The sequence below is a fragment of the Podarcis melisellensis genome (assembly GCF_964234715.1).
Source record: "Podarcis melisellensis genome assembly, chromosome: 15".
Lineage (NCBI taxonomy): Eukaryota > Metazoa > Chordata > Lepidosauria > Squamata > Lacertidae > Podarcis > Podarcis melisellensis.
In genome coordinates this window covers 1664832-1692079 of record NC_138532.1, presented here as the reverse complement: position 1 = coordinate 1692079, position 27248 = coordinate 1664832, and the positions used below count along the sequence as shown (strand labels likewise).

Genomic DNA, 27248 nt, shown 5'->3' with positions numbered 1-27248 from the left:
AAAACTCTAATCTACTAACTTTGAGCAATTTGGGCATGTGGAGGTGGGAGGAGGGAAGAGCTCTCTGCTATCAAAACCGCACTGCCACAGACCTGTGTACGCAGCAGTCTATTGTCAGCCCAAGAATGAAGGGGTATTTGAACCCCTCTGGTTGAGTCCCCTAAGGAGGTAAAAAGAAGCTAGAAGCTTTCCTCCACCTCCAGAGTTCTTCAGAAGATGAAGGAGGGAATGCTGTTGCGGCACGATAAAGTGGCCCTTAGGTCACTTAACCCAAGAGTGGGGAGTTTCATCAGTCACTGCAAGTCAACCAGGAAGGAATCCATGAAGCAGGCTTAATCAAAGTGCCTCTTTTTGTAATTTTTGGAGAAGATTCTGTGCTTTACACAGTCCATACACCTTCCATTAGTAAGATGCATGTCTCTATCCAAGCTGGATTTGACCCGAGTACATGGTAAGCAGCACCATGATGGTGAATCCTGTCAGCAGCCCTGCGTTCTGGATGGCAAAGGCAATCAGAGCACCACCACTCCTTTCATCCTCTCGGCTGACTTCATTCATCTCTGGGAACTATTGGGAGAAGAAAGAAATTACATTTAGTTCTGTAGCAAACACAAAGCCATATCTTCCAAGAGGCTATACAGTATTTCCTACCAGATATAAAAACTTAATTTTATGCAGGACCAAGTCTTTTCAAGACAGAGAGCTCCAATCTATCCAACTTTTATTGTGACTGAGGATTGGAACCTAAATTACCCATGACTAATCTGGTTTGAATTCAACCTAGCCACAAATTTAGCTGGATTGAGGCTCACCACCAACAAGATACAACTCTGCATTCTGGTAGTTTCAAAATTAGTCAGAGAGATGTATTACAGAAAATGTGGACACCCACATGCCATTTAATTCATAACACAGCTAGAGCTCCTATGCTTGTCTGCCTGCCATCTGAAGGGAAGCACGCAACATGGGAATGTGAAATAGATCCAGGTGACTCCCAACTTAGGTCGGTGTTACGTTCCAGGAATAAGCGAAAATCACATAAATGCCCTCTCATGAAATAAAGAAGTAAAATAAAATAAAATAAAATAATAATAAAAAAGGAAAGAGTAGGTATGGGAACTGGGACACTGCTTTTCCAGCCATTTTCCCATGGTGGGATTGTGCCGCTTTAGCCCCCCCCCTACACAACGTCCCCTTCTATTTTGCCCACCCAGCTGAGGCCCCCTGAAGGCAGGGCAGCCCTTCACATGGGTCAGATAGGGCCAGATTTGATTACAACTCCCTCCCTGCCCCCCCCAAAGGCAGCTGAGGTTTGACCCACAGTATTCTAACTCAGCCGAGGGATCATGCCCCCTCTGTTAACAGCCCCTACCTGTGTCAGCTAGCCAGGGCCTCCCTTCAGTATTGGGCACCTGCTAGGACTACAAAGTCTGCAGAGGAAGCATCTACCAGATGCTAGGTACAATGCCTCTATTTCTTTAATTATGGGATATAACAATGTTGTGCAATGGTTAGACAAGGACTCACCAATTTTTTTGAAACTTCAGGCACATTTGGTCCAACTGCGGTGGAAGACCACACAGTATTTGATCAGGGATGAATCAAGATTCTTTTGAACAGGAAAGTACCAAACTGAGGACTTACCATATCTGCCAATGCAATGTAGAGAAACATTCCACCAGCTAAAGCAAAGATCCAGTTGGCAGAGAAGTGGCTGCCCGCCAATATCCCAAAGGCTAGTCCCACATAGCAGCAGCAAGCAGAGATGAAGTTGAAGAACAGCGCTTGCTGGATGGACATTCCAGAATTCAGCAGAATGACAAAGTCACCTGCGTGACCAAGGGCAATGGGAAGGAAGTGAAAAAGGAGAGATTGCATCAGGTCAGTGGGATCAAAGTTTAATCAGATTCCTGTTCAATCAACAATAGCATTTTGCAAATCAAAAATATTTGTTTGATATACTTTCTCAGGTTTATGGTGATGCACAAAAGTGTTGGTTAAGCATTAAACCCTAATGACTCTACATACGATATACAGTTCAGACACCTCAAATTCACTAAAGCACTTCAACCACCTCCTTCCACTAGATCACCAGATAACCTTGGGGGGGGGGGGGTAACTACCTGGAAGGCTTGCAAAGAGAGCTGTAGTCTCCCAAGTCCCATTAAAACTCAGTGCTTGCCTGGCCAACAGAAGCATTGCTGACCACTCTAGCAATCCTCCAAGCACCTGACTGGTCCGGTTTAATCCTCCTTTCAAGGGATCGATTCACAGTGGGACACAAGTACATAAAACTAGTTTCTAGCAAAGCCTTCACAAACGTGGCCCATGCTGACGGGAGTGGCAGGTGCCAGGCGGGTGAAGGCTGCTCAAACACTACCACGAATTCCTTGTGGCCGCCAGAGAAAGGAGATGCCTGAAGGCCACATTCATTTTCTCTACACTTGGAGAAAATAACAAGGTTCCTGCAGTGTTGTGGTGGGTTAAGCCTGCTTCCCCATGGTATTCTGACACATGGCTAATAGGAGCTCCAGCATCCTTTGACAGCACACAGAATTTCACTGCGCCCTCCACCCAAATAATCTGCCCACAAAGCCATTTGTGCCGGAGGGTAGTGACTTGTTTCAACTAACCTTATTCTGAGACAAGTGTGGGCTTCCGCTTGTGTGACTTGTTGACTGAATCTGGCCCACACGTCTGTATCTTTTGTTCCCCTGCCCCCTCTGACCCATCTGCTACAGAGATTAAGCTACTAACTAACTGTTCAAGGGACTCCCCCCACCCAGCACTAAATTAAGTGATTCCTGGGTCACAACCCTCCATAGCCCTACTCTGCAACCTCCTTATTAATTTACTTCAGGTATTTATATCCTGTTTAATACTCAGAGTAAGGTGTATTTTAAAAATACAAAGAATAAGAACAATTCAAAGTTATCCCAGAATCAGAAAGCTACCTTAAAATGCCACCTGAAGCAGGAAAGTCATTGTCAAGAGCCTGACGTTCAGCAGGGAGGGGCCCTGTCTGAGGGAGGGAGGGAGGGAGTCCCACAGGACTGGGCCCAGCCATCCCTCTGAAGCATGGGGGGGAAAGTGCTCCCACTTGCACCTCTGCTTAGAAAAGGCTGTATACATGGTTCTGTCCTGTAGACATCAAGAGAATTTCCAGACACCACACTCCTGGCATTTGCTTCAGTCCTATCTCAGAGTTTGAGGAGCACATACCTAGCTCATGAGGAAATTCTTCACAGAGAATGGCCACAGAAGTGCTGATCCCCTGAAAGACGGACACAGTGAAGGAGGCACCAATGGCCAAGCCGTCAATGAAATTGTGGAGGCCATCACTCAGGGTGATCATCCAAGCCAAGGTGCCAATGTCAGAGTAGCGTACGCCCTTCAGCCAATAGCAAGTGCTTTGAGAAGCCTGCAGGTCCTGAAAAGGCAGCAGATCAGTGCTTGAGTTCTCTCATCAACTCCTGCAGTACAAGAGCACACTTGCATGGAGCCTGCATCATACAATGTGCACACACTGCCGCCTAGTGCCTACAACTGGAGATACAAAAGCACACTGATGCTTTGGGAAATGTGGAGCAGAGCAAGGAATTTAAAGTAGCAATGTCCTAACCAACAAAACGTGAAATGTAACAGACTTCCAACGTTGCCTCATCTCACCTCCCCACTCTACCCAAGCAAGCTGTTTGCCTGGCAATTTTGTGGTATCAGGTTTGCTGCTATTTTCCATGTTCTGCCAATACATCAGTGCAAACCACCCACCTATGATTGTGCCAATATCCATCTGCTTCTGCAGAAATAAGTCATCAGATGTCAGGAGTTGTCACAGCACACTGCCAATCTCCTAACTGGTTATGAAAGCAGAAGATGTTATGTCTGCATGGGCCAAAGGCAGATTCCCTCTACCCTTTCCCAACAAAAGCAGACTAAGATACATACGAGGTGCTTTATCTTGGATCAGTCTTCCCATTAAGTCTATTTCTTGCAAACTAAGACAACTTATCTCCAGCCGGGCTGGAAGCAATACATTAGTAGTATAGGTAGGTACCTGAACAGACAAGGAGCCAACAATCTTCTCATCAACAGATGGGTTCTTGCATTCCAGGTCACTATTCTTGTTAGGGATTATGTGATCCAAGTCACCATTCTGCAGTTTTTCAGTGACCCCCTCCTCTTGGTCTTTCTTGGAAGGAAGGGTCTCAGTGCTGTAGTGGTTGTGCCCATGATGACTCTGGGGGATACAGAGATGGAAGAACTGAAGGGGGGGAGACTTTCTGTTCCTCGTCAGGCAATGGCGTTTCCACCTGCCTTGACCCCCCCACCCAGCCCTTCCCAGGCTACGACTTTAAGGACAGCAGCTGAGAAGAGAGGAGTTCAGGGATATTTTAAAAAAATAGTTTTATAAGTTGTGTGTCTTTGTTTCTCAGTCTGATCCTTTTAGATGGTCTTGTATGTTTTGTGGTATTTTATGCAATGTGAATTGCTGTTATTCTTATTGATTATAGATTGGTAATTCTTTATTGGAGTTGATAAGTGTGAACTGTTTAATTATTATTTGCTGGTGTTTAATTTTACTGTTTACTATAAGATTCTGATGCATTGTTGAATGTTGCTTTGTTTGATGTAAGTTATTAAACGGATCAGATTGTTACTATTAATGTTTGGTGTTGTTGTGTTGGAAGCCACCCAGAATGGCTGGGGCAAGCCAGCCAGATCAGCAAGTAACCTTTCACCCCACACTGCACCAAAACAGCTTAGGGTATACTCCCCACTGTCAGCTGCTTCAGTTCCTCACATTAAATTTTACTGGCTTTTCACCAGTAAGGCACCACACACCACACTTCTTTATAATTCTTTAGTAACTTTCTGAATTCCACGACACATCTGCAAGTTTTATGATCTCACAGTTCACAGACACCACAATATAGTACTTTTAGGGTAGTTCACTGCTAACTTCTCGATCATGAAAAGTAACTCTCTGTGCCTACTGATTCATAAAAGAGCTTTCCATTTAGTATGTTAGCTATGTAGGCTATAAAAAGCCTTTTTTCAACTGGAATCAGTTGTATCAACTTTAATTTGCGTCTATATAGGAACCTTCAATGACATGACCCAGTTTATGAGATATGCTTTCTCACTGCAATATCCTTGTTGACTGTTCCATACATTATCAGTTAACATTAAAGCAGCTGAGCAAACTACCCTAACTCAAATGTTCTACAGTTGTTTTGAATCTGCTATTATTGGCACCAAATGTTTGAAAGTCCAAGGGCTGAACCGAAAGGCCTGGAAGACCACTAAACAAGGCTGCGTGCATGAGAAGGAAGTGAACAGGAAGGGAAGTGGTTAGGAACTGGATTGTCTCTAAACCGTTTATAGTGTTTTATTTTACACTATTGTTTTGACAGACTTGAATGGTACTAGAAGGAAGCCTCTCTGGAATACCTTTGGAGGCTTTTGTAAAGATTGCTATTACTGCCATTAGCGAGGATGGCAGAGGGATGCTATATATGCCAATGTCATGGGTTCAGCAAAATCCTATTTTGCATTCTTTCAGAGCTCTGTTTGCCCTGGTGACTTATTATTTAACATTTAAAATTGTAGCTGACCATGTTGGTCCATTAGGTCAAAATAAAATAAAATCCAGAATAGTAATGGTATGGTAATGTTTTTTTCTTATCATCAACCAAAATGTCAGAACACTGTGAGCAAGCTTGCAAGTCCCTTGGAACTCTATATCAGTCTTGATGTTAAACAAAGTGCTGGGGGCAAGGGGAGGAGAAAAGGATAGGCATTATGATGGCGCCACAAAGTCTGCAGGGGTTTTAGCACTCTAAAGATGGAAAGGAAGAGCAGATTTAGCTGGAATAGCCTCAACAGATGCAAGACAGATTGCAGGATGGACTCTGGGCTTCTGAGACCAAGAAGCAGTAACATTTATTCTCCAATCTAGATCCCTTGAGAGCTAGAGATGAGAATCAGTGGACGATGGCAGGATGAGGCAGAGACTCTCACCTGACCTGGTTGCCGCTGCATACTGGGACAGAGAGAAGTGAGGTGCTGGCGAGCTCACGTGGGGGCAGGAGCGCTCGATAGGCTCTGCTAGCGCATGCGTATTGTGCTGACCTTGCTGTCGCCTTGCCTCTCTTGGCATCCAGCCATGATGCAGGCAACTGTAAGGTGAGTGCCGCTGCCTCACCCTGCTGTCTGCTATTGGTCAGAAGCAGAGAGAAGCATGGCATCCTACTAGTTTGGGTGTGGGTTCACATTATCTGCAAATGCTCTGGAGGAATCAGCATTGGCAAATAAGCTTCCCTGAAAAACAGCTGGCTGCAAACAGTGCCCTGAGATATGTAGCCGTGAGAGAGTACTGGATATATTCTGGCCCACACATAGTGACAGCCAACAGGCCTGGCTGCTGCCCCACACAAAACCAGGGTACTCTCAAAAATGCATCGCCAAATAGTTGGAGGTGCAGGGTTGGTCCTGGATCCATCAGGGCTCTTCAACAGGCAGGTCCATGTGGAAAAGAGTTTCACTGCATATAAAAGTTTGCAAACTACCATCTTAAACTGCTGATTCTCTGGAAAGAATTCTGCTTCTAATATATTTAAAAGGAAAACTACTGTCTTATTTTCTTTAGCTTTCTGTCCCTCAAAATTATGACATTGTTACATCTGATGCCAAACAATATTCAAATATTTGTTTAAAAGAAAAGTAATGGGAGATTTGCACCAGAAGTAGTTCTCATCAGCAAGTGTTTTGGCTCCTCCCTCACCGTGTCTTTCTGCTTGAGAAGCATCTTCAATATTTTCTCTGTGAAAAAGAACAAGTAAAAGCCCCCAAAGACAACAGCCGATTTGGAGACATAGTCATCTTCCCGAGGATTGAATCCAAAGGCCTGTGGAGTAGGGGCAGGAAAAGGTAAGTGAAAAGTATACTTAAATAACAGCACATTTATGCAGTTTACATTGCCTCCCACCTGTTTCAATCTAAGAGAAGGCCTAAGAGGAAGTAAAAAGCTGCAGAGCACAGGAATTTATCACTTGACCTACAGAAATATATCTTGATGGCAGCTGGCTGCTCCCTGAATTCACATTATGGCAGCAATAAACCTGTGCCAAGTGAGATGTGGGTTCACACTGTTGAATGCTTCTCCACAGACACATGCTCCTTTCATACAGAAACCATGTCTGACAGAAGTCAGCAAGGCTAGAAACTTGCTGTTTGATTGGCTAGTTTTCTATATGTGTTGCATTAAAAAAATGTAGTAGTATTCAGCCATGTAAATCCACATCCGCAAAGTGGTGCATAAGTTTTACCACTTCCTAAAGCAGATCATCTGACCAGAGCTCATTTGTATCTCACCTGGTGTAATAACAAGAGGGATTCCACTATGACCCATTGATTCATTGACTTGCCTCCTATGACTCAGACTATCTTATACAGTTTTTTTCTTATTGTGTGAAGGCCACTTTCCCTCCCCTTTCTAGATAAGATATGCTCCTTTGTCTCAAACACTTTCATTACAAAGGAAAACATCCCAAGAACATGCCACTGAATGTTGAAGTTAGTCATGTATTTTATGAGGAGGAAACGAGCACCACAAAGACACCGTGGAACCGCCAATGGCTTCTCACTTTCCTGTCTAGTTCCTAAGCCATAACTAGACCCTCGCACACAACTACCTTCTTCGACCATCACCCACCCCTTATTTTGCCATAGGATTAGGATGAGCAGTCCTTTTCCGTTTTCCATTCTTCATATTGTCTTTTCCTTCAGCCTCAGTTTCCTCAGGACAATGCAACCTGCTCTTCTCCTATTTTCCCCTCCCTTTATTCTGTTTTTACCTTGCTTGCTTGCTCTGCTCAGCCTTCTATTCTCTGCCTCCCAGCTTGCAAGCCAGGGACCAGCACCCAGCTCTTTATACTGGGAGGCTCCAAACCCCACGGCTTCCCCCACAGCTTCGTTTCTGGCCTGCCTCCCCCGGCATCAGATGGCACCACCCAGGAAGCAGCACAGAGGGCGGCTGCAACCTCCACATGCTCCTGACAGCAGGTGTCATCTGTGCAGCCTTATGTACTAGCCCAGGAGCCTTGTCTTTAAAGGCATGAGATTGACAAAGATCTCTCAGCATGGGACTCTGTCATTATCTTAACTGGCCCTTGCTTTCAGACTGTTACAGTCAGGTGTGGCTTAGCTTCCAAGCCGTTTTTAACTTCTGAAGCAGGTGTAGCCAGCTCACTTTCCCTCCAGGCGCTGCTGCACTGAATTGTCCGTCAGCCCAGGCCAGCAGAACCAACAGTCAGGGATAATGGGAGTTAGATTTCAACATTCTCTGGAGAGCAGCACGCTGGCTACCACTACTCTAAAGAGTGAAAACCCAGGGAAATGCCAAACAGTTCACAACTCATCCGAGACTAATACCACCAGCACAATATCACTCTTCTACTAGAATTCCTCTCAGCACAGATGACACAAAAACAGCCACACAAGGAAGGCCAAGAGGCCCTAGTCATACCTCAGGAATGAGCTGGAAGAGGGCATTGGAGTAGAGAGTACCAATCGCCAGAGCTATGAAGTAGAGGAGCAGTCGCTTGTAAAAGGTCTTCTTCATGAAAGGCACCACACTGGCTCCAACCAAGGAGCAGAGGGAGATGACAGTCACACAGAGGAAACCATAACCCCAGACTGCGGTGTGAATGCCAGCCCCCCGCCCCCCGTGAAATCACAGGTGGGATGAATGCCATGGAAGTCAGGACACAGGAATACGCAGAAATGAATTTAAATCACAGAGAGAGGAGAGAGGGTGGGAGGGAGAGAGGAGACTTTCATTAGTGATTGATGTTTAATTGGATATGGCTTTAAGCATGCTGGGAGTACCTGGTGTACTCTGGCTCTGGAACTCCAACAAAGACAATTGTGCACTTCCAATAGGTGGTAGTTTCATCATGGGACATTTGTGCCCATATGAGATATGGAGGAGACCAGTCCCTTCACAAGCAAGGTGGAGACTTCCGCTTTCTATAGAGTGGGATCTCTCCATATCTCATGTATTCTGTAGACAGTCCTGCTACAAATGACCTCTATAAATGCACATTAGTTTGTGCATAAGTTTGTAATTCCATTCAAGCCGTCCCTAAGTGATGCTTCAGATCACAACTGTAAGACGTCCATACCATAGCTGATGAGAGCATTTAACGTCCCTAGCTCTCCAGACTGTTGGTGGGGCTGTCCAGTCATGTTTTCCCTCTTTTTTCTAGCACAGGGACAATGCCAGAGTTCCAGTGTCATGAAAAGCACCTGTTTTACTCTCAGCACCCTACACCCCCCACCATCATGGTCTGTTGCCTGGCCAGAGTGAACAGTTACTTGCCTGTACATATGATATGTATGTGGCCATACCTACCTAGCAGATGGGCATCTGTAGAATTACAGAGTCTCTGCTGCCCAACTACAGAAAGTCCCCAAAATCCAACTAAGTGAGTGATGCAATTGCACACCAGTTGTTCTTCCAGGGCAGGCAACTTAACCATGGAGGTGAAGCATATACAGTAATTTCTGTTACAATTTGATCACAAAGATAGTTTTGTTTTCAAGCAACAAATTCCTCCCCCTTCATCAGATGCACAGTTTTGGAGCTGAAAATACCATAAATTCAAGAGGGAATACAGTACGTCATGCCTTGGACAGGCAGTAAATTAGCTATACAACATAGGAGCTTCAAAAATTCTGGATAGTATTGCTAAGATTTGTGACCTTAGCCTTTTTCAGTGGAAGAAGCCAGTTGGTGAGGTGGCCAGGACAGACAGCAAAGGTGGTCCTGGGTTCAAAGGGTGGCTCTTTCATACCATGGACAAACCAATGTCTTATTTCAGCCCACAATTTTATAAGTTTGCGGAACTGCAAACACTGCCCCCCAAATGTTTACCACAATATGCAAAGTCAAAATGGAAGACAAAAACAGAGCAAGTGAAGGAGACAAGGGTTACAAACTCCAAAATCAGGAAATAGAGTGTTCTTGTTTGTATTTAGGCAGCCCCAGAACATGCAATTCAAACAAAATTATGTCAAGATTAAATCTGGCAAAGTCTAACACTGCTCAAGAAACCTCTTTTTTTGTTGTTGGTAAAATCAGATCAATTATTGAAAGAGAAGCCAAGAAAAAACATAAAAGATCTTTCTCCAAAATATTGGTGTTCCTTTGCAAAACAGTCTCTGAAGCTGACAGCCACACTTTTTCCCCTGCCTACTCTCATTCATCAGGCCAGTGAATGAACTTGACTACTGGAAGGACTCAGCCTACAGAAACAGTCCACACATAGATCCAGATTAATGTATACCTCTTCCTCCAGGTCACTCTAGGCAACATCTACTTTAGCTGGCTAGGTTTAGGTAAAAGGTACTATTTTCCATTGTTTCAGTGAAGTTGCCCTCACAACGTTCCCAAAGAAATATTGTGCTAGTTAGCAGAAATGACCAAAAAAACCAACATTCCTTTTCACACTTTTGCACAACTGAAGAAACCTCTCACTAAAAGCACAATCAACCCCTTTCCATCAATGGTGGAATGGAAGTCAAGAGGCAGAATCCTCCCAGCGCTGGCAACACCCACAAGGTGCACTTTAAAGTCACACTGCTGCTTTGGATGACTGTGAATGGCAAGAAACAAGGACTAGGAGAGTGGTGCTAAATTTCTGCCCTTGAAATGAGGAAACATGAATTATGGCTCAAGAAAATTCCCAAGATGTGCTCTGAGCAAGCACAGAACTCATGTATGTGCCTACACAGGGACCATGCAGGAGAATTTGCTCTTTTTCTCTCAGCTGACCTTAGGAAGCTTCCTGATGCTCAGAGGAGAAAAGGTCATCCTCAAAAGGAATCACTGGGCAGGGCAAGCTTCCCCCTCTCTAAACCAGGCATCCCCAACCTTCAGCCCTCCAGATGTTTTGGACTACAATTCCCATCATCCCTGACCGCTGGTCCTGTTAGCTAGGGATCATGGGAGTTGCAGGCCAAAACATCTGGAGAGCCACAGGTTGGGGATGCCTGCTCTAAACTGTGAGCAGCCTATCAGCAGAGAACTTAGTGACAGGAAAAGTAGATTGTGACTCAATCCATGTGTCTGTGTCTTACTGCACCTCTGGGATCAGCTGGAACAGTGCGTTAGAGAACAATGTCCCGATGGAGAGCGCGATGAAATACGTTAGGATTCGGGCGAAAAAGACCTTCTTGGTGCAGGGCACGATGAAGACGCCAAGTAGGGAGGCCAGGTTAATCAGTGAAACACTGAGAAATCCAAAGCCCCAGACTGTGAAACAAATAGAAAGGAGGGCCAATTTACCCAAATAATTGAAAACAGGAAGGGGCCTCTATAGACAGCCAAAGCTGGGAAGGCTGAAGTTGATCTCACTGGAAATAAGGTTTTATTGCAATTCTCTAGGAGTTTAAGATGTACAGCACCAGGATAGCCAGAAGACAGAAGCGCAGCCTCTGAGTTCTTCTCAAACTTGGTACTGAGAGCTATACTCAATACCAACTCAATATCAGGATCTATTAAGAAACTGAAAACATGATGTAGAGGCAGCAGGAATTGTGATTTAGGATTTCAGGTAGCTTAAAAATATTACAATTTGATACAAAACAAGGTTCATAAGAGAAAAACTGAACAGAGTATGCTGCCATTCAGGTTACATCTGTGAGGAATTTGCTTAGATTACCCAGGATGTTGCCAGTTGAAACTTGCCATCGTTTACTGACTGGCAAAAAGAGATTTAGATTAACCATTTTTAAAGCTCCTTAGATAAAACGTGTGCAATCTATGTTGCTCATTAACTGCAGACCCAAATTTTCTGGCTTCAGGCAACGTCTGTGAACAACACGCAGAAAGCTGAAAAGAATAATCATATTACATTAATCTCACTTCCTTATTTCTGGAATGTCAACAATAGACTCTTTAGGGTCATTTTTGACCTCCTTTTGTGTGTATACATTTACGAGGTTACTCAAAATCTGTGACAGGCCATATCTGGAAGGTTTGTGCACCAGATTCCAGCAAGGGAGATGATCTTGAGGCAGGTGAAGCTTTCTTATAATGTTTCTTCATGGACGGCTTTGAGACGGTCTGAGGCATCCAACTCTTTTCCTCTTCTAACCATAGTGCAGAAATACTTCCCCAATCCACAGATCCTTATATGCAGCAGCAGTTTGTATGTAAACAACTGAATGTGTGGATTTCTGCATATTTGCCTGTGAGACACATTGCCAGTGCTGGGTTGAGGAGCCACAGCAGGCAGAGGAAGTGTAGAAGGAACCCCTCCTCCCAAATTCAAAAAGTCTGTGAAATAAAAGTGGAAACTTAACAGTGAAAATGTATGCACTAAGCAAATCCTTTTTTCAAACAAACACACACATACATATTTAAAGTACACACAGCTGGAATCAGAGCTGGATGAGACCTCAGAGGTCATCAAGGCATCACCTTCAATGCAGCAGCCTCCCAGATACCTTACCTGATTCCAACCCGTCTTATTCTGAAGAGCCTCCATAACAGTTGCACCTGTTCTATTGACATTTCTGGTTATATTGCCTAAACCTGTTTTGCTCTTGTAGGGATTTGAAAAATTTTTTATCATGTCTTGGCAAAATCTGTTCTTCTAAGAGCAGGAGAGACAAAACACCTGTCCTTGGGATGCAATGTTCTCCTGCTATTCTTTGCAGCTGTAACATTTACATCCACTAAGAAAAAAAATACTACTCAGGAGCAAGACTGAAGTGTTTCATCGTAATTAGATCTACTGGAACCTGACTATGAAGGATCCAGCCTGCTTGTTGAAATGGGACACTTGAATCCTTCACACATGCAGATCTGACTCTTGCATGAGGACTCAAGGTTGGAGTGCTTACTCATGAGTAGATCCACAGGCAAAGGTCCACCTGTTCACATAACATGTGTTGCACAAAACACCCCAGGCAAGCAAATCTCTCCATCAAGAAACTGGCATTCTGTGGATCAAACCTGGAAGTGAAGCACTAGGTCAGGATCTGCTGTGAAGGAGCAACTAAGGCAACCATCCAGTCACCTTTTCTGTACTGAAACTTGTGCAAATTTATTTGTGCCTTTTAAAAATGGGTGACTCCAAAGTGAATACAATACCTCTGTTGAAGCACTGGAAGCACCAAGTAGATTCAGAAGGTACTACAAACACTACTTCATCTTTGCCTGTATTTGCAACTGAAAATTGTGTTGGCCTGGGTCTGCTTCTTATCCTGTTGCCTTTTTGCTTAATATTCCTGTAACACCTCAATGCTGACTCATACCCATCTTAAGATCTACAAAAGCGGTTGTAATCACTGGCTCTTCTGCAAATACCCACCAGCAGGGACGACCTCTTATTTATATACTGAGCTTTTTCTTCTCAATAGATAGTATTTCCAAGTTCTCTATTTTGTCATACAGTGCAATCCTGTATGTGTCTACTCCGAAGTAATTCCACTGAGTTTAAAGGGACTTATTCTCAGGTAAGCAAGTATAGGACCTGGTGGTTGGCATTAGTTCCTTAACTAGGGGAAAGTGTGTTATATATGGTTCATTAATTGTGGACCCACATTTCCTGTCCACAAACAGGAAGATCTGTGAATTCACAAATTTGTGAATGACAGGAGTAAAATTGAGAGTCAGCCTATAGACTGTTCCATTGTGTGTAAAGGTGTAAACACCATGGGTGGTATCAAGCTAAGTTCTACTTAGAATATCCACTAAAATTAATAGATCTAAGTTAGTCATACCCGTTAACTTCAATAGGTCTGCTCTGAGCACGACTAACACTGAATACAACCTCATGCTTTTTTCTCCACAGCCTAAACAATTCTAATTTTGTCTTTCATTGAGAGCAATACCTGTACTTCCAAAGGCCCACTTTCACCTGTAAGTATGCAGCAGCCAGCATATGCAGGGAGCTGCCTTGACAGCACTGACAGCTCAATCTGGAGCACAATGAAATCATACCAGGGGGGTAGATCAACTGACTTTTCCTAGGCAAGGACACAAGAAGGGTAGGGTGTATGGGCATTGTGTCAACCTGTACCTGGAAAAGGAAACCCCATTAAGAACAATAGCTTACAGTTCTGGTTGGCATTCCATTTCTACAGCAACTTGCAGGAGAACAAGGATGGTCAGGATTTGAAGGCATTTCTCAGGAAGCTTTTGCTTTAAAAGACTAGCTGTTAAACTTTTGCTAGCCTAGCTGGCTGGCTTATAACTGCACACACACCTTCTGAGGAACTGGGCTTTCCCTCCTCTGTCCTCTCATCTTCCTCATTTTCCAGGTTCTCAGACGTGCATGCCCTTGACTCCAGCTGCTGCAGGATGGTTGGGCAGAACTCTCGGAATTCACTCTTGCCAAGGCTGGAGTCTTCACTCAGATTGTGGGTTGAAAAGAGCTCTGAGGAACTGAAGCACTATAGGACAGAGAGCAAGGCGTGGTGAAAATCCCAGAGCTGTGCCTTTTGTTAGCATTCACATCCTGAAGGCTTTCCAGTCAGCTTTACTGGCCCATACTTGCTGAAGACCACAAATTATGCACTGCCTCCTGTCACCATTCTAGCTCCCTTTGGCTCCTGCTCTCCCTGAACTGTTTTTATTCAAGCTGGTGAGTATAAAAACATAGCAGTTTTATGATACTTGAGGGCAAGGACTTGTTTGTATAGATCTTATATAACCATTCCAGGAGGCTTTTCAGCCGAAGGGTAGGGTGAATATGTCTTAATACTACTAAAACTGCAATACACACTGAGTCTTTTTCCCTGTATAACACGACCCCATGTATAAGATGACCCCTACATTTGGGAGCCCAAAATTAAGAAATCAGTTTGTTAAAGTTGTTCTGCTTTTGAGGGAAATTGCTTTTTTGGGGGGCGAAACCCCGCATCTCGGCACAGCCTCACCTCGCCTCACCTCTCCAGCCTGCATCTGGCATTGCCTCGCCTCACCAGGTGAGAGCTGGTGGCACTGCGGCCAAGCTCCCTCCTCACCTCGGAACTGCGTCACCTCTCCAGCCAGCGCCCTGAATACAGCGTACTCCACACAGGAGATGCCAGCTGACCCAAGACTTAAGATATAAATATGTGTATAAGACAACCCCCAATTTTTGACTGAAAAATGGGGGGGGAGGGAGAGACATCATCTTGTACATGGAAAAATATGGTATACACACCCACACCCCCTTCATCCCAGGGAAGTTCACGAGATAAAAATACAAGATAAAAGCACAAATAAATAAATAAATAAATAAATTTAAATATTTCTAAGATAGCAGCTGCAATGAATAATAAAGTAATATGGGTACTACTGCTACTAAACCATAATTGGGTGCTGATTTTGACCATTAACACTAAATGGTCCAGACCTGGGCATGTCATAGACCATCTTTCCCTATATAAACCTACCTATAACAGGGAGACCCTGCCCCTCCTCCACTAGAAAGAAGCAAGGAGGGTAGTGATGCTGAACAGGGCCTTCTCAGGGGCAGCACCAACATTGCAGAACTTGCTCCCCAGAGAGGTTCATCTTTTTTGCCTCTTCTCTGTTAACTTTTAGGTGTCAGTTCAAGACAGTTTTATTTCAGAAAGCTTTCAAGATCAATTGAGTTGACTTAATTAAAGGTGCCCCACTAAAGACCCTTTAGGTTTTATCATTTTAATATTTTTCAGTGGAATGCATTTATAACAGCCAGGTTTTTAGCATTAGTAGGGTGATTTGTGGACCCACTCACTACCTTCAAAAGCAGGAGAGAAATAGCTTATATAAATACAATACATTACCCAGGAGATGTTTCTACGCTGCTGATCTGTGCGACTAATGTTGTTCCTTCCAACTCCCACATCAAGGCGATTCAACAGGGATTTGAGCTGCTGCAAAGTGAGCTTGTCATGTTTGCCATACCGGAGGAAGAGGTCTTGCAGGAAGGAATCTGCTGTGATAGAAGTCTGCGGCAAGGCTCCTGAGCTGGCCCACACAGAGCATGCAAAACCCAGCAGGCAAAGCTGTAGGGGCAAGACACATTTCCAAGGACCCACATTCCAAAACATGGCAAAAATTCTGAAAAGAGAGACACGTGCACTTGGATCAGTACGTATCAGTCAGTGCAATACACAAGCCAATTCCAGCCACACTAATCTCTTATCTCCTGCTACCAAATTAATAATTAGATATCCTAATTGCAAGCAACCCAGTTCCAGCAAATCCTACTTGCAACAACTATCAAGTCCCCTTGATTATAGAGTGCCAGAATCATGCAGACTTCGGACCAATCTTTAACCCAAACCTTCATTTGGAGACTCATATCTTAATTTTTACCACATATTTGTTTCAACCCATCTTAGACCCCCTGTAGTGCATCCCAGAACGCGAGATGAAGACCAATGAGCTAGATGGACCATGTTCTAATTCAGCAAAGTGCAGCTTCGTATATTCCTCTGAATGGTCAAGGCATTAGAAATCAGCAAAAAGAGAAATAGTGTCACAGAATTTCACTTAGAAGAAGCAACACAAAACTGGATACAAAACTTCTTAACAGGACACCATCTGATGAGATGAATCAAATGCTAAATTCACGAGACATGTGTGTCTGTTGGAAGTTTGTGCGCTTTGCAAAACACACTGCCTCTGAAATAGAGAAGAATAGTATTTCCACACCCATTCACTAGGCTCATGGCCATATTGAACATATCTGCTGATATGCAGCAGACTTTAGTCTCCTGGAGTCTGACCCAGAGCAGCATTGTACCACAGCCAGACAGATTGTGGTCAAAGCTATCCCTGAAGTGGCAATGCCCACCAGGACTGATCTGGCCACCAGGGAGACCTCATCTTCCCCCGCAGCACAGCAAGACAGGAAAGGAAGGGGTTACGAGTCACCTCTCCCAACACAATCCTGAAAAACTGAGCAGGGGCTCCTGCTCCCTGTGCTGTGGCACAACGTTCACTGCTTTCTTATTAAAAGGGGATAGACATTCTCATAGTCTTAAGAGCTTAGTTCAACTCCAAGATCTTTGTTTCACAAAAGTGTCAGGAATTCCTTAAGAAATGAAGTCAGCTGGGGGGGGGGTTGGGGTTGGGAGGAGTTAAGTTCTTTGTACAAACAAGACCTTAGGTGGAATGATGGGTCAGTTTAAATTCCTGTATTCCTAAATTGCCTCTGGCCATTTTCTTTTTTTTTAGGCAAGGTGGCTGAACCTAGTGAAGCATTTCAGAATACACTGTTATCTCCATAACGATGTACATAGTGATATGCTCCTCTTTTCTGTAGCTCCAAGAGGAGGACCAAATTCCAAAGGAGGCTACAATGCCAAGCGAGAGGCTTGGGTTAAAGCCACATTCTATTCTTGGCTCTTCCTCAGACTGTTTGCACCACAGATACACTGGCAGGTTTTGCAGTGAGCGCATGAAGTATGAATGGGGAGACCTGCTTTTCCAAATGTTCAGTGGAAACATACTAAGAAAGTGTTATAATAATTTTAAGGTCATACACACACACACACACACACACACACACACACGTCTGAAAACAATGCAGGAAAAAGTCCTGAAACCATTTTGTCTCTCCCAAACTGACTTCAAATGGCTTCCCCCCACCACCAGCCCCAAAGAGCAGGTCAAAAGAAACCTGAAGCCTCCAGAGCCCAGCGGGAACTCCCCCCCCCCCCGCGCGCGCGCGCTCCAGAGGCTTCGGGTTGCCTTCACTGAAGCCTGGAGAGCGAGAGGGGTCAGTGCGCACTGACGCCTCTCGCTCTCCAGGCTTCCAAGGTAGCCGCCTGAAGCCTCCAGAGTTCCCGCTGTGCTCTGGAGTCTGGAGGCTTTGGGTGAATGCACCTTGAACGCACCTTTTTCCCTGTTCTCCCCCTCCTATGGTCCGGTGCATCCTATAGAGCGAAAAAATACGGTATTCTGGTCCCAAGTTGTTTAGGGCTTTAAATATCAGCAACAAAACCTTAAACTTGGCTCAGTAGCTGATGATTATAACAATGGAAGGATAAGAAAAATTCTCAGCCAGTATGAACGAGTGGTCTGTCTCCATACTTTCAAAAGCTAAACTAGATTTTCTTTTAATTCCAATATTTGACCAGAAACAGAATCACACACACTTCCTGCCACGCTGTAGATGGGAAGCCAGCTCAGATTTATGGGGGAGGGACCATAGATCAGCAGTACAACACCTGCCTTGCATGCAGCAAGTCCCCGATTCAATCCCAGGCACCTCCAGTTAAAAAAACAGGCATATCAGGTTATGGGAAGGACCTCTGCTGCCAATCAAAATAAGCAAAACTGGGCTAGATCAATAACTAGGCAGATCTGGTAAAAGGTATCTTCCTCTGCTACTATATTCGTTTGGATGGATATTTTCTCCTTCTCTCAATGGAATGGGATTTGGCTGTGAGCAGGTCTACAGTTTAAACTTTTGGAGTGGAGACAGCAGCCTTTGAAGGATAACACTGCAGAAGTGGTAGGGGTGCTGGAGAGGAGTGTGCAGGCAACTCCCCACTGAGGGGGAGACATTGTTCTGAGGCACTGCATGCATCAGCAGGACAAGCGTAAACCCACCCCACCCACCCCCTTGTGGTGCCAAAAACAGCACATGCATGCCAATCATGCGCAAATGGGGAGTTGCCTGGACTTGAGAATCACTACTCTAGGAAGACAGAGAAAGAGACAAAGGTCCCACTGGATGAGAGGATTAATTGATAGGTGCGTAGAGAGACAACTAGTGGATAGTCAGGGCACTCACCAACACTGCATCTAAGTGAAGACCACTGCTATAGTAAACAAGTTAGTTATTTCAACAGAACAGGGATTTTTCAAGAACTTCCATCTTTTTCCAGCTGCGCTCATATAAACTCTGGTATTGTATGATATACAGTTACTCTTGTTTCTCTGCTGTATAGCATGCAATTGTTCAAATTATTATGGGCCACCCGGCAGCTGTACAATTATCTCATTAGGATACTTGCTGGTTCTGAGGAAATGACAGGCAGATTCTCACCCTAGAGTCACCAACTCAAGATTCCCATTAGCTCAGCTATCCTTAACATTAACTTTAATAGAACCAAAATGTCTTCTTAGCAAGGAATGCACTTCAGTGTCTTTTTTTAAAAAAGGAACACCACATCCTTGCCAATCAACACCCCATTTCAAATCCTTAAGACTCATCCTTTGAAGGAATTTGAAGGAGACATGAAGTACATTTACCAGCTGCTAGTGAAAATGTAAATGTCTTGCTGATCTGGGGTGGTGCGATATTTGGTCATTTACATTGTAAGCCCTCTAGGGCAGGACCATATCTTTTTACCTTGCATTATATGGTGAAGAGCCTTGTATGTCTATAGTGCTGCATAAGTGAAAAATCACAAATATATAGAACTATATTTAAATGAAAATGGCCAACCCAAGAGGGGCACACAAGTGGCACACAAAATACGTTCTCTCTTCTTCCTGTCAACCTTTCAACAATATGCAACTTTCAGAATGTACAGCACACTGAAATGGTAGAAGCGTGTATTGAACATACAGCCCAAGGACAGAGGATGTGGAAAACAACTATCCTCTGACAAGTAGAGAAACAACCAGTTATTTGCTGCCCTTATGGCAGACACTGTGCTCAAGACCTCAGCTACTAGCACCTTTAAGGGGACACTTTAATTGGTCAAGTGCAGATTAGGCCCTATCAGATCAGGCAGTCCAGAGACCAGGAACACGCCTGATAAAAGTTCCAAAGTCCACAAGAAAACGCAGCACCAACTGGATACACGCATGCATGTGCATATTAACAAGGAAGGAAGACAGGAGGTCTCTTGCATAACAACTGGGCGAAATCCTGCCCCATAGCTTTGGCTCCGGTCCAAAACCTAGGAAATGACATTGTCAAGTACAGTCACAAGGCACACTAGCCAAACCATTTTTATCACGTTACTGTATAGCAATAACTTTTGCGTGGGGGCTACAGCATCAGAGGAGTGCAAACAGATGGCCACATGGCAGCCTAACCTAGATTGCCACAAGATTAAATTAGGGTCAAATTGCTCCAGACAATTATGTACACAGAAGGATGACGTACTCTTGTGATCCATCAAACCTTATAACTCACTTTTAAACAGATTTTATGAATAAACATTCACATTTAGAAAATATATAAGCCATATTTTAAAATGTCAAAGAAGTGAACAAAATGTAGCCACAAATACGTATAAAAACAGTATAAAACACGCAAAACACCAGAGCCCTTTCCTTCAATGGAAAATTGCAGGCTTATACCTGTGCACCTTTTCAGTCACAGACACTATATCAATTTTTTTCAAGGGGAGCAAAATCTACTTCACAGCTTCATAAAACCTACCCATGATGTCATAACCTCATATCAAGGTTCACCATACAATAATAAAAATATGGCCTTTTAAATGTTTTGTGGGATGGGGGTTACTGGTTTGCTTGGGTTTTTTTTTAAAGTATTCTGTGTTTTCATTTTGTATTTTTATGTTGTGATCTATAGATAAAGGGCAGTATACACTAACAGTAAAAAGAATACAGTCCTTCACCTCCTTTTCCTGACATACTGCAGGTAGCATACCTGAAATGTGCCAAAGACCCTCAAAATTGCACAGGTGGTTATTTTTAAAAAATTCCTAGAGTTGGTTAGAATAGCAGACTCCATATCACGATGCTTTCTGTGAGATATCCTTGATCAACCCAATCAAAGAACACAGAACATGGCATCATGCCTGTATACTTTGCCCCCCCCCCCAGGCTACCGAAAGTGTCAATGTTGCCTAGTATTGGATTAGCTACATCCCTATTCTAGTTTGGTGTTTTATCTCCCATCTGAATGTGGCTTACTGTTTCTCCACCTTTCCCTTTCTTTTAATAGTCTGTTTAAATACACTGCTTTACGGGATTTCTGGACTGGGCTGCTTGCTGAACACACTCAAGGGTGGATTGCTTGAGCCAAGCTGCTGGGTGGTCAGGAGAGGTGAGAGGCCAAAGTTGCCAGGCAGAAGACTTGGAATTCAGCCCTACTCCCAAGTAGATCACCATGAAGCAGTGGAAATCCTATACTCTTTGCCCTGGGGGACAAATAAGCAGCTGGTGGCAAGAGGAGTGTAGCACAACAGTGCACCTGTTGCCAGTGGGGTACCTTCCTGGGTTGGCACTGGAACAAGGTGTTGCCGTCTGTCACAGCTGTGCATAGGCACCTGCACAAATTCAGAGTTTATAAAGGTGTTTTTTAACAACCGGAGCTTAAAATTCCATGAGAAGGAAGAGATAAAACTGAAATGAGAAGTGCTGACCTTGGATAAAGAGTCAATAGCATTCTGTGCACTTCAAGGTAAAGTGTCGCTATAACAATGTAATATTAGAAGATCAACTCTGCCCCTCTCCCCAGATTACAGCCGTTTAAGACCCAGGAAAGCTACAGTAAAGCAGTTCAATGTGAAATGATCCCTGCATTAGGAAGGCTAAAAACTTTCTACCACTATCATGTCATGGTTGCTACAAGAGACACCAAAGGTGTGAAAATAATATTTGACATTTGTACAGCACTTCAAGTGTTTAAAAAACTGCATACATTATCTTATTTATTTAAACTATTTCTATCCCACTTTCCTATTTAAAAATGCTCAGCGCACTCCTTACAACCACCCTATAAGGATCATAAGAAAGGAGTATTTATAGAAGAACTCCTGACACAACCTCTGATAAGCATAAAAGGAGGCAATGTTTCATTAAGCATTTTCATTTTACTTTGCCACTAGCAATTAAGTAAGAAAGCAACAGACCTTAACAATTTAGCTAGATGAGTCTCTCCAGATTCTTCACAACACAGAGAAGAATTTCCTGTCCACACACTGAAATGAGTTATTCATGATGCATTCACGAAGTTAAGACTAAGCTGCTAATAGGCATCACCCCCTTCACACCACTTGCTTTGCCAAGAAGCTGCCATCAGCAGCTCAGCATCAGCCTCCATCAGGTCACAAGGCTTCCTATACTGAAGCCTGTCCCACCCAATAAACTACTCTGCACTGCATCATCCAGACACTTAAGTGAGACACCACAGAGACCATCAGGTGACAGAATGGAGAATTCACCTGAGGCAATATCACAATTTTGTATACATCCTTCCATTAACCTAAAGCCACAGAAAAGACACTTCACTCTCCAAAATGGTTTGACTTTACCCTTGAAGGTGCACTCTTCCGTTGTCTCCTGAGACAGATGGATCTAACAACCAGTAGAATACAGATGTTTAGCAAAATATTTGCCATGATATGGATGAAAAATTCCATAGTATACATTTAGCATATTATGACTGCCTATAAAAGGTGCTGCTAAACTTCTGTCTTCTAGTTACAGAAAACTACTTATACTTCTCCTTAATTAGGGAAAAGACAGAGAGTTTCAATTTTTGGCAATAATAAAATCACATAAAAAGTTAAAAAGTATATGGGTGTTTTGTTTCATTTTGAAATTGTCACACAATTTTCTTTCTCTGTTGCACGTATATGAACCAGACTTCCAAACAATCTAAACAGCATCTATGTTGAATGTGCATTTACAGTGATACCTCGGGTTAAGTACTTAATTCATTCCAGAGGTCCGTTCTTAACCTGAAACTGTTCTTAACCTGAAGCATCACTTTAGCTAATGGGGCTTCCTGCTGCCGCCGCACCGCCAGAGCCCGATTTCTGTCCTTATCCTGAAGCAAAGTTCTTAACCTGAAGCACTATTTCTGGGTTAGCGGGGTGTGTAACCTGAAGTGTATGTAACCTGAAGCGTTTGTAACCCGAGGTACCACTGCACTGACTTACAGTATTATTTTGAAAGGGAGTGGGTGGCACTATGGTCTAAACCACTGAGCCACTTGGGCTTGCCAATCAGAAAGTTGGTGGTTTGAATCTGTACGACGAGGTGAGCTCCTGTTGCTTTGTCCCAGTTCCTGCCAACGTAGCAGTTCAAAAGGTAAACGGCATTTCTGTGCGCTCTGGCACTCATCATGGTGACCTGTTGTGCCAGAAGTGGTTTAGTCATGTTGGCTACATGACCTGGAAAGCTGTCTGCGGACAAACACTGGCTCCCTTGGCCTGAAGCGAGATGAGCACTGCACCCCATAGTTGCCGATGACTGGACTGTCCATTTAACTTTATTTACCTTTTATTATTCGGTTTTTATTTATTATTTTGATTCAGGACATTGTTGCTCTCTGTTTTGAAATGTAGAAACACTTGACACTGTGTGCTTTAAACATTTTAATAAATAAAATATGGGAAAGGTAAGGTGAATCAAAACTAGCTTCTGCAGAGGACTCCTTTCCCTGTACTATTTGTATCTGCTTCTACAAGTGACTGCCCCTCCCCTTCAAAGCTGAAAAGTACTTTTGCCCTAGCAAAAATGCTTTTGGAGTCATGAACAGCTGCAGCAGAGCAGTTTGCAGCAGAGAAACATTGGATGAGGAATGCTTCTGCCATGATTCTCTCCTCTAAAACCCATTTTTCCAAAGCTGCTTTTATTGTGTAATGTGCAGTTAGCCGCTAACACATGCATTACCAACACAGTGCCCTCAGAGGCCTTCCCTTGTGTTTTGCAGCGTCTCATTTCTGCTCCCTCCTCCTCCTCAAAAATAATATTTGAAAGAGCCCTTCCACTTTAGCCCACAGAAGGCTTTTTTCAAGTGCAATTGTTGCCAGGGGGATAATGAATATGCATGTATGTGATTGTGATGAGTGCACATGTGTGTGCATGGTGCACACAGCAGTTTACCCAAATTGCAACTGTGGCTATGGAACCACAACGGTTGGCTACCCTTACAAGAGAGCGATTGATGAATACACTGCGGCTGGTAGAGTATACAGATTCCCTCCCACAAATCAGAACTCTGTCTCAGAGGCAAACCTCCATGACGTGACAACATTTTCCACATCTTTCATGCGAGTTATGCACTATTCAATCCTGTCCAGCAACTGAAGGCTCAAGCAGGCAGCAAGATAGGGAGTGGCAGTGCATTCACATCTAGCATCTGGGAACACCTTAAACTGCTGGGAAATTTATTCCTGCTTCCATTGAACCCTTATAGCACACCATTAAACTCTGAGAAGAACAACCCAACAGCTATTTACAAGTTTGTATTGGAAGAATAAGTATTCAACAGCATCTCAAAAATATGCAGGCTGCACACATTCATACGTGACTCCCAACATGGTAAGGAGAGAACAAGTGAGGATCTACTATAAGGGGGATCTGGGTATGTTAGGGATGGATTGCCTAGGCCAGGGATCAGCAAACTTTTTCAACAGGGGGCTGGACTATATTTTGGGGGAAAAAATGAATGAATTCCTATGCCCCACAAATAACCCAGAGATGCATTTTAAATAAAAGCACACATTCTAGTCATGTAAAAACACGCTGATTCCCAGAGCATCTGTGAGCCAGATTGAGAAGGCAATTGGGTCAGATCTGGCCCCCGGGGCTTAGTTTGCCTACCCATGGCCTAGGTTATGGTACAAAAATGAAGCAGCATGTAAGTATACAAGGCTTGTGGAATCTTTGGAGATAACAATGGATGGGAAAGTCAGAGAGAGACATGGTTAGGCACTAGGGCAGGCATGTCCAAAGTCCATTTCGAAAAGCTCAACAACTTTGAAGTGAACACATGTTCACTTCATCAGATCTGGCCGTCTTTGAAAGAGGTTTGGGCACTAGGGGCATGAAGAGTCCTGAGAGGAAGCGGAGAAGATGAGATCCTGGAATGAAGTCCTTGTGCAACAAGAGCAGGGGATCTCAGAAAAGCGGCAGACCAGTGTGCACTGGAGGGGGCGGGCAGGGATCTCCCACGGGAAGCATTTATGGCAGTGTATTCAGGGACCACTGAGCAGGCAGTACATTTAAATAAGCAGCCTTAGGGTTGGAGAATATGTTCTTAGCAGCCTGGATGGCGGCTCCTGTCTGAACATGTCACACCGCGTGGCGGCCCTTGGGGGCGGGGGTGCTGGAGGGAAACGGGGCCCTTCATTCCGGCCTTGGTGGAGGCGCCGTGGGGAAGGAGATGCTCCCTGGAGGCGGGTCGAGTAGCTGGGATGGAAGGATGCTTGTCCCCCAGGGGACATTTGGGTGGAGCAGACGGGGTGGGGGGGGGTCTCCTCGGTGCACCTGAGGATGAAGGGGGGGGAGTCTTGGGGGCAACACCAGGGAGCTGGGCCGGGCGAGACAGAGAGAGAAGGGGGTCGGGAGGGGACCCGGGCAGGGGGGGGCGGGGGGCTGGCTCTGGGGCTCCTGCCTCGGGGGGGAGGGGGCTGACCTGGCACTCTCGGGAAACCTTTCGCCCAAAGAACTGGGGGGGCCCGGAGCGCGCGACCCCGAGGGAAGGCCCCGGGGCAGCATGACACGTGTATGGATGCGGGCATGTCTGAAGAGCCCAGGCGAAGGGCCCCGCCCGGCCTCCCCTCGGCCCTGGCCCGCCCGCCCCGCTCTACCTCACGACGCGTGTCACGTCCCCGCAGCACGGCCAGCCCTCGACGCGTGTCCCGCCGGCCGCTCGGCTCCCTCAGCGAAGGCCGCGCGGAGAAGAAGCGGCGCCTGACGGGCCGGAGGAGAGACTGCCGGGCCGCCGCCGCGCATGCGCCTTTCGAGGGAGGAGGGCGCCCCGCCTCCGCTGCCCCCCCCGCCCGCTCCTATTCGTCGGCTCGGGAACTCGGGCTCTGATTTGCATGGGCCCCGCCCCCTCGAAGAGCCGGTCCCGCGTGGCGCCTGGAGGGGAGGCGGGGCCGCGCGGGGGGGGGGCGCTTTGGATGATGATGATAATGATGATGATGATAATAATCATCTTTTGCGGCACTTTGCTTTACCCTTGGCAGGCTGCGGGGGGGGCGCCTCCCAGGAAACCCCCCCCGAAGCCAAGGCCTGCCTCGCCCCGCGCCCCCATCTCCCCCCGGCCGCGATCCCGGGGCCGCAGCAGCCCTGGCCTCCCGCAAGCGCCGGGCTTGTCCCCCGGGGGCGCCAGGCGGAGAGGCTGCTCTTGTCGTCACGCCTTAAAAGAAAAGAAAAGAAAAGAAAAGGGCTTTTCACAGTGCTGTGCATTTTAGTAGATCTGATTTTATGCTGCTGAAATCCTACTAATTGCTTTTTAAACCATTTTACATGGTTTTTGGTTTTTGTATTTTATTTATGTTATAATACACCTTGAGTCCGGGTCTGGGGAAAGGTGGACTGTAAATAATTAAATACAGAATAACCGAATTGTAGAGGTGGAAGGGACCACGAGAGGTCATCTAGTCCAGCCCCCTGCAAAGCAGGAATCTTTTGGCCAGTGTGGGACTCAAACCCACGACCCTCTACTGACCAAGCTATCCCATAATAATAATGTCCAACACAAAGTGACTAACAAAAGGAAAAAGTGGGAGAGGGAGAAGTTGTGGGAATATAGGACCCCTGGCTCTCAGTCTAGCCAGGAGGGGAGAGTGCTTCTAGGTACTGAAGACCCTTTGGGCGAGGGCATCCCCTGGGTCTTCTACCAACTGGGGCACCTCAGGAGTGGAATTTCAACTTTGTTAAAAGCATTGACTTGAAGCATCTGCGAGGGGCTGGCGGAGGGGCGGGGGGAGCTCACCCCCCCAGCACCAACGGGGAGGGGGGTACCATCACAGCCAACACCTCGTGGGGGCGTGGCGCACCCCCACTGCACCAAGCGCCACCCCCTGCAAGCAGCACGCCATGCCCCCAGGACACATGCCACGCCCCGGGCGCACGCCAGCCCCACTCCCACCTGCCCTCCGCCCCCACCCCGTGCCGGAGCATACAGCTTCACCACTGAAAGGAGTAACAGAAACTGAAGTGTAACAATTGATTTTGAGTAAAGGGAGTTTAACAGGAGCTGTGCCTGTACTACTGTGTTTAAGCCTGTGAAATACTTAGTTTATCTGGAAAATGCATCTCCTTACCCAACCTGGGGCTCAAACCCATGACCCTGAGATTAAGAGTATCCTTCTTTGCCAGCTGAGCTACCCAACCAGCCCCATGTTTCAGGCCAAGAGGTGCACTGCCTGAGCGAGGCCTTGTCTGCGGGCAGGGGTGGTGGTGGTATAATGCTGAGAGATGGTAAAATGGATTGCACCTCTTCAGGTGGCAGGCAAGACATTCATTCCGAATACTCTCAAAAGAAAGAAAGAAAGAAAGAAAGAAAGAAAGAAAGAAAGAA

At 45.3% G+C, this 27248-nt stretch overlaps 1 protein-coding gene across 2 annotated transcripts; it reads right to left on the bottom strand.

The window, feature by feature from the left end:
• Positions 1–25658, bottom strand: SLC39A14 (solute carrier family 39 member 14). 2 transcript variants are annotated; one of them, XM_081891003.1, is made up of 9 exons: positions 25528–25658; positions 15832–16108; positions 14283–14469; positions 11151–11320; positions 6788–6910; positions 4058–4240; positions 3223–3430; positions 1645–1829; positions 1–567 (listed from the first exon to the last, which is right to left on the bottom strand). In XM_081891003.1, the coding sequence occupies exons 2-9, from the start codon at positions 16096–16098 to the stop codon at positions 421–423; spliced, it is 1470 nt and encodes a 489-aa protein (XP_081747129.1). In that variant the 5' UTR covers positions 16099–16108; positions 25528–25658; the 3' UTR covers positions 1–420. The 2 variants fall into 2 exon arrangements, with proteins under 2 accessions (XP_081747129.1, XP_081747128.1); XM_081891002.1 differs by lacking the exon at positions 11151–11320 and adding an exon at positions 8531–8700.
• Positions 25659–27248: the final 1590 nt, after the last annotated feature.

Excerpts from the sequence above, each read along its gene's own strand:
- SLC39A14 (XM_081891003.1), bottom strand. The coding sequence starts at position 16,098 with ATGTTTTGGAATGTGGGTCCTTGGAAATGTGTCTTGCCCCTACAGCTT. Across the intron at positions 3,431-4,057 it reads TTGGCTCCTTGTCTGTTCAG|GACCTGCAGGCTTCTCAAAG; the intron begins GTACCTACCTAT and ends CTGCCTTTTCAG. Across the intron at positions 1,830-3,222 it reads AGAATTTCCTCATGAGCTAG|GTGACTTTGTCATTCTGCTG; the intron begins GTATGTGCTCCT and ends TTGGTCACGCAG.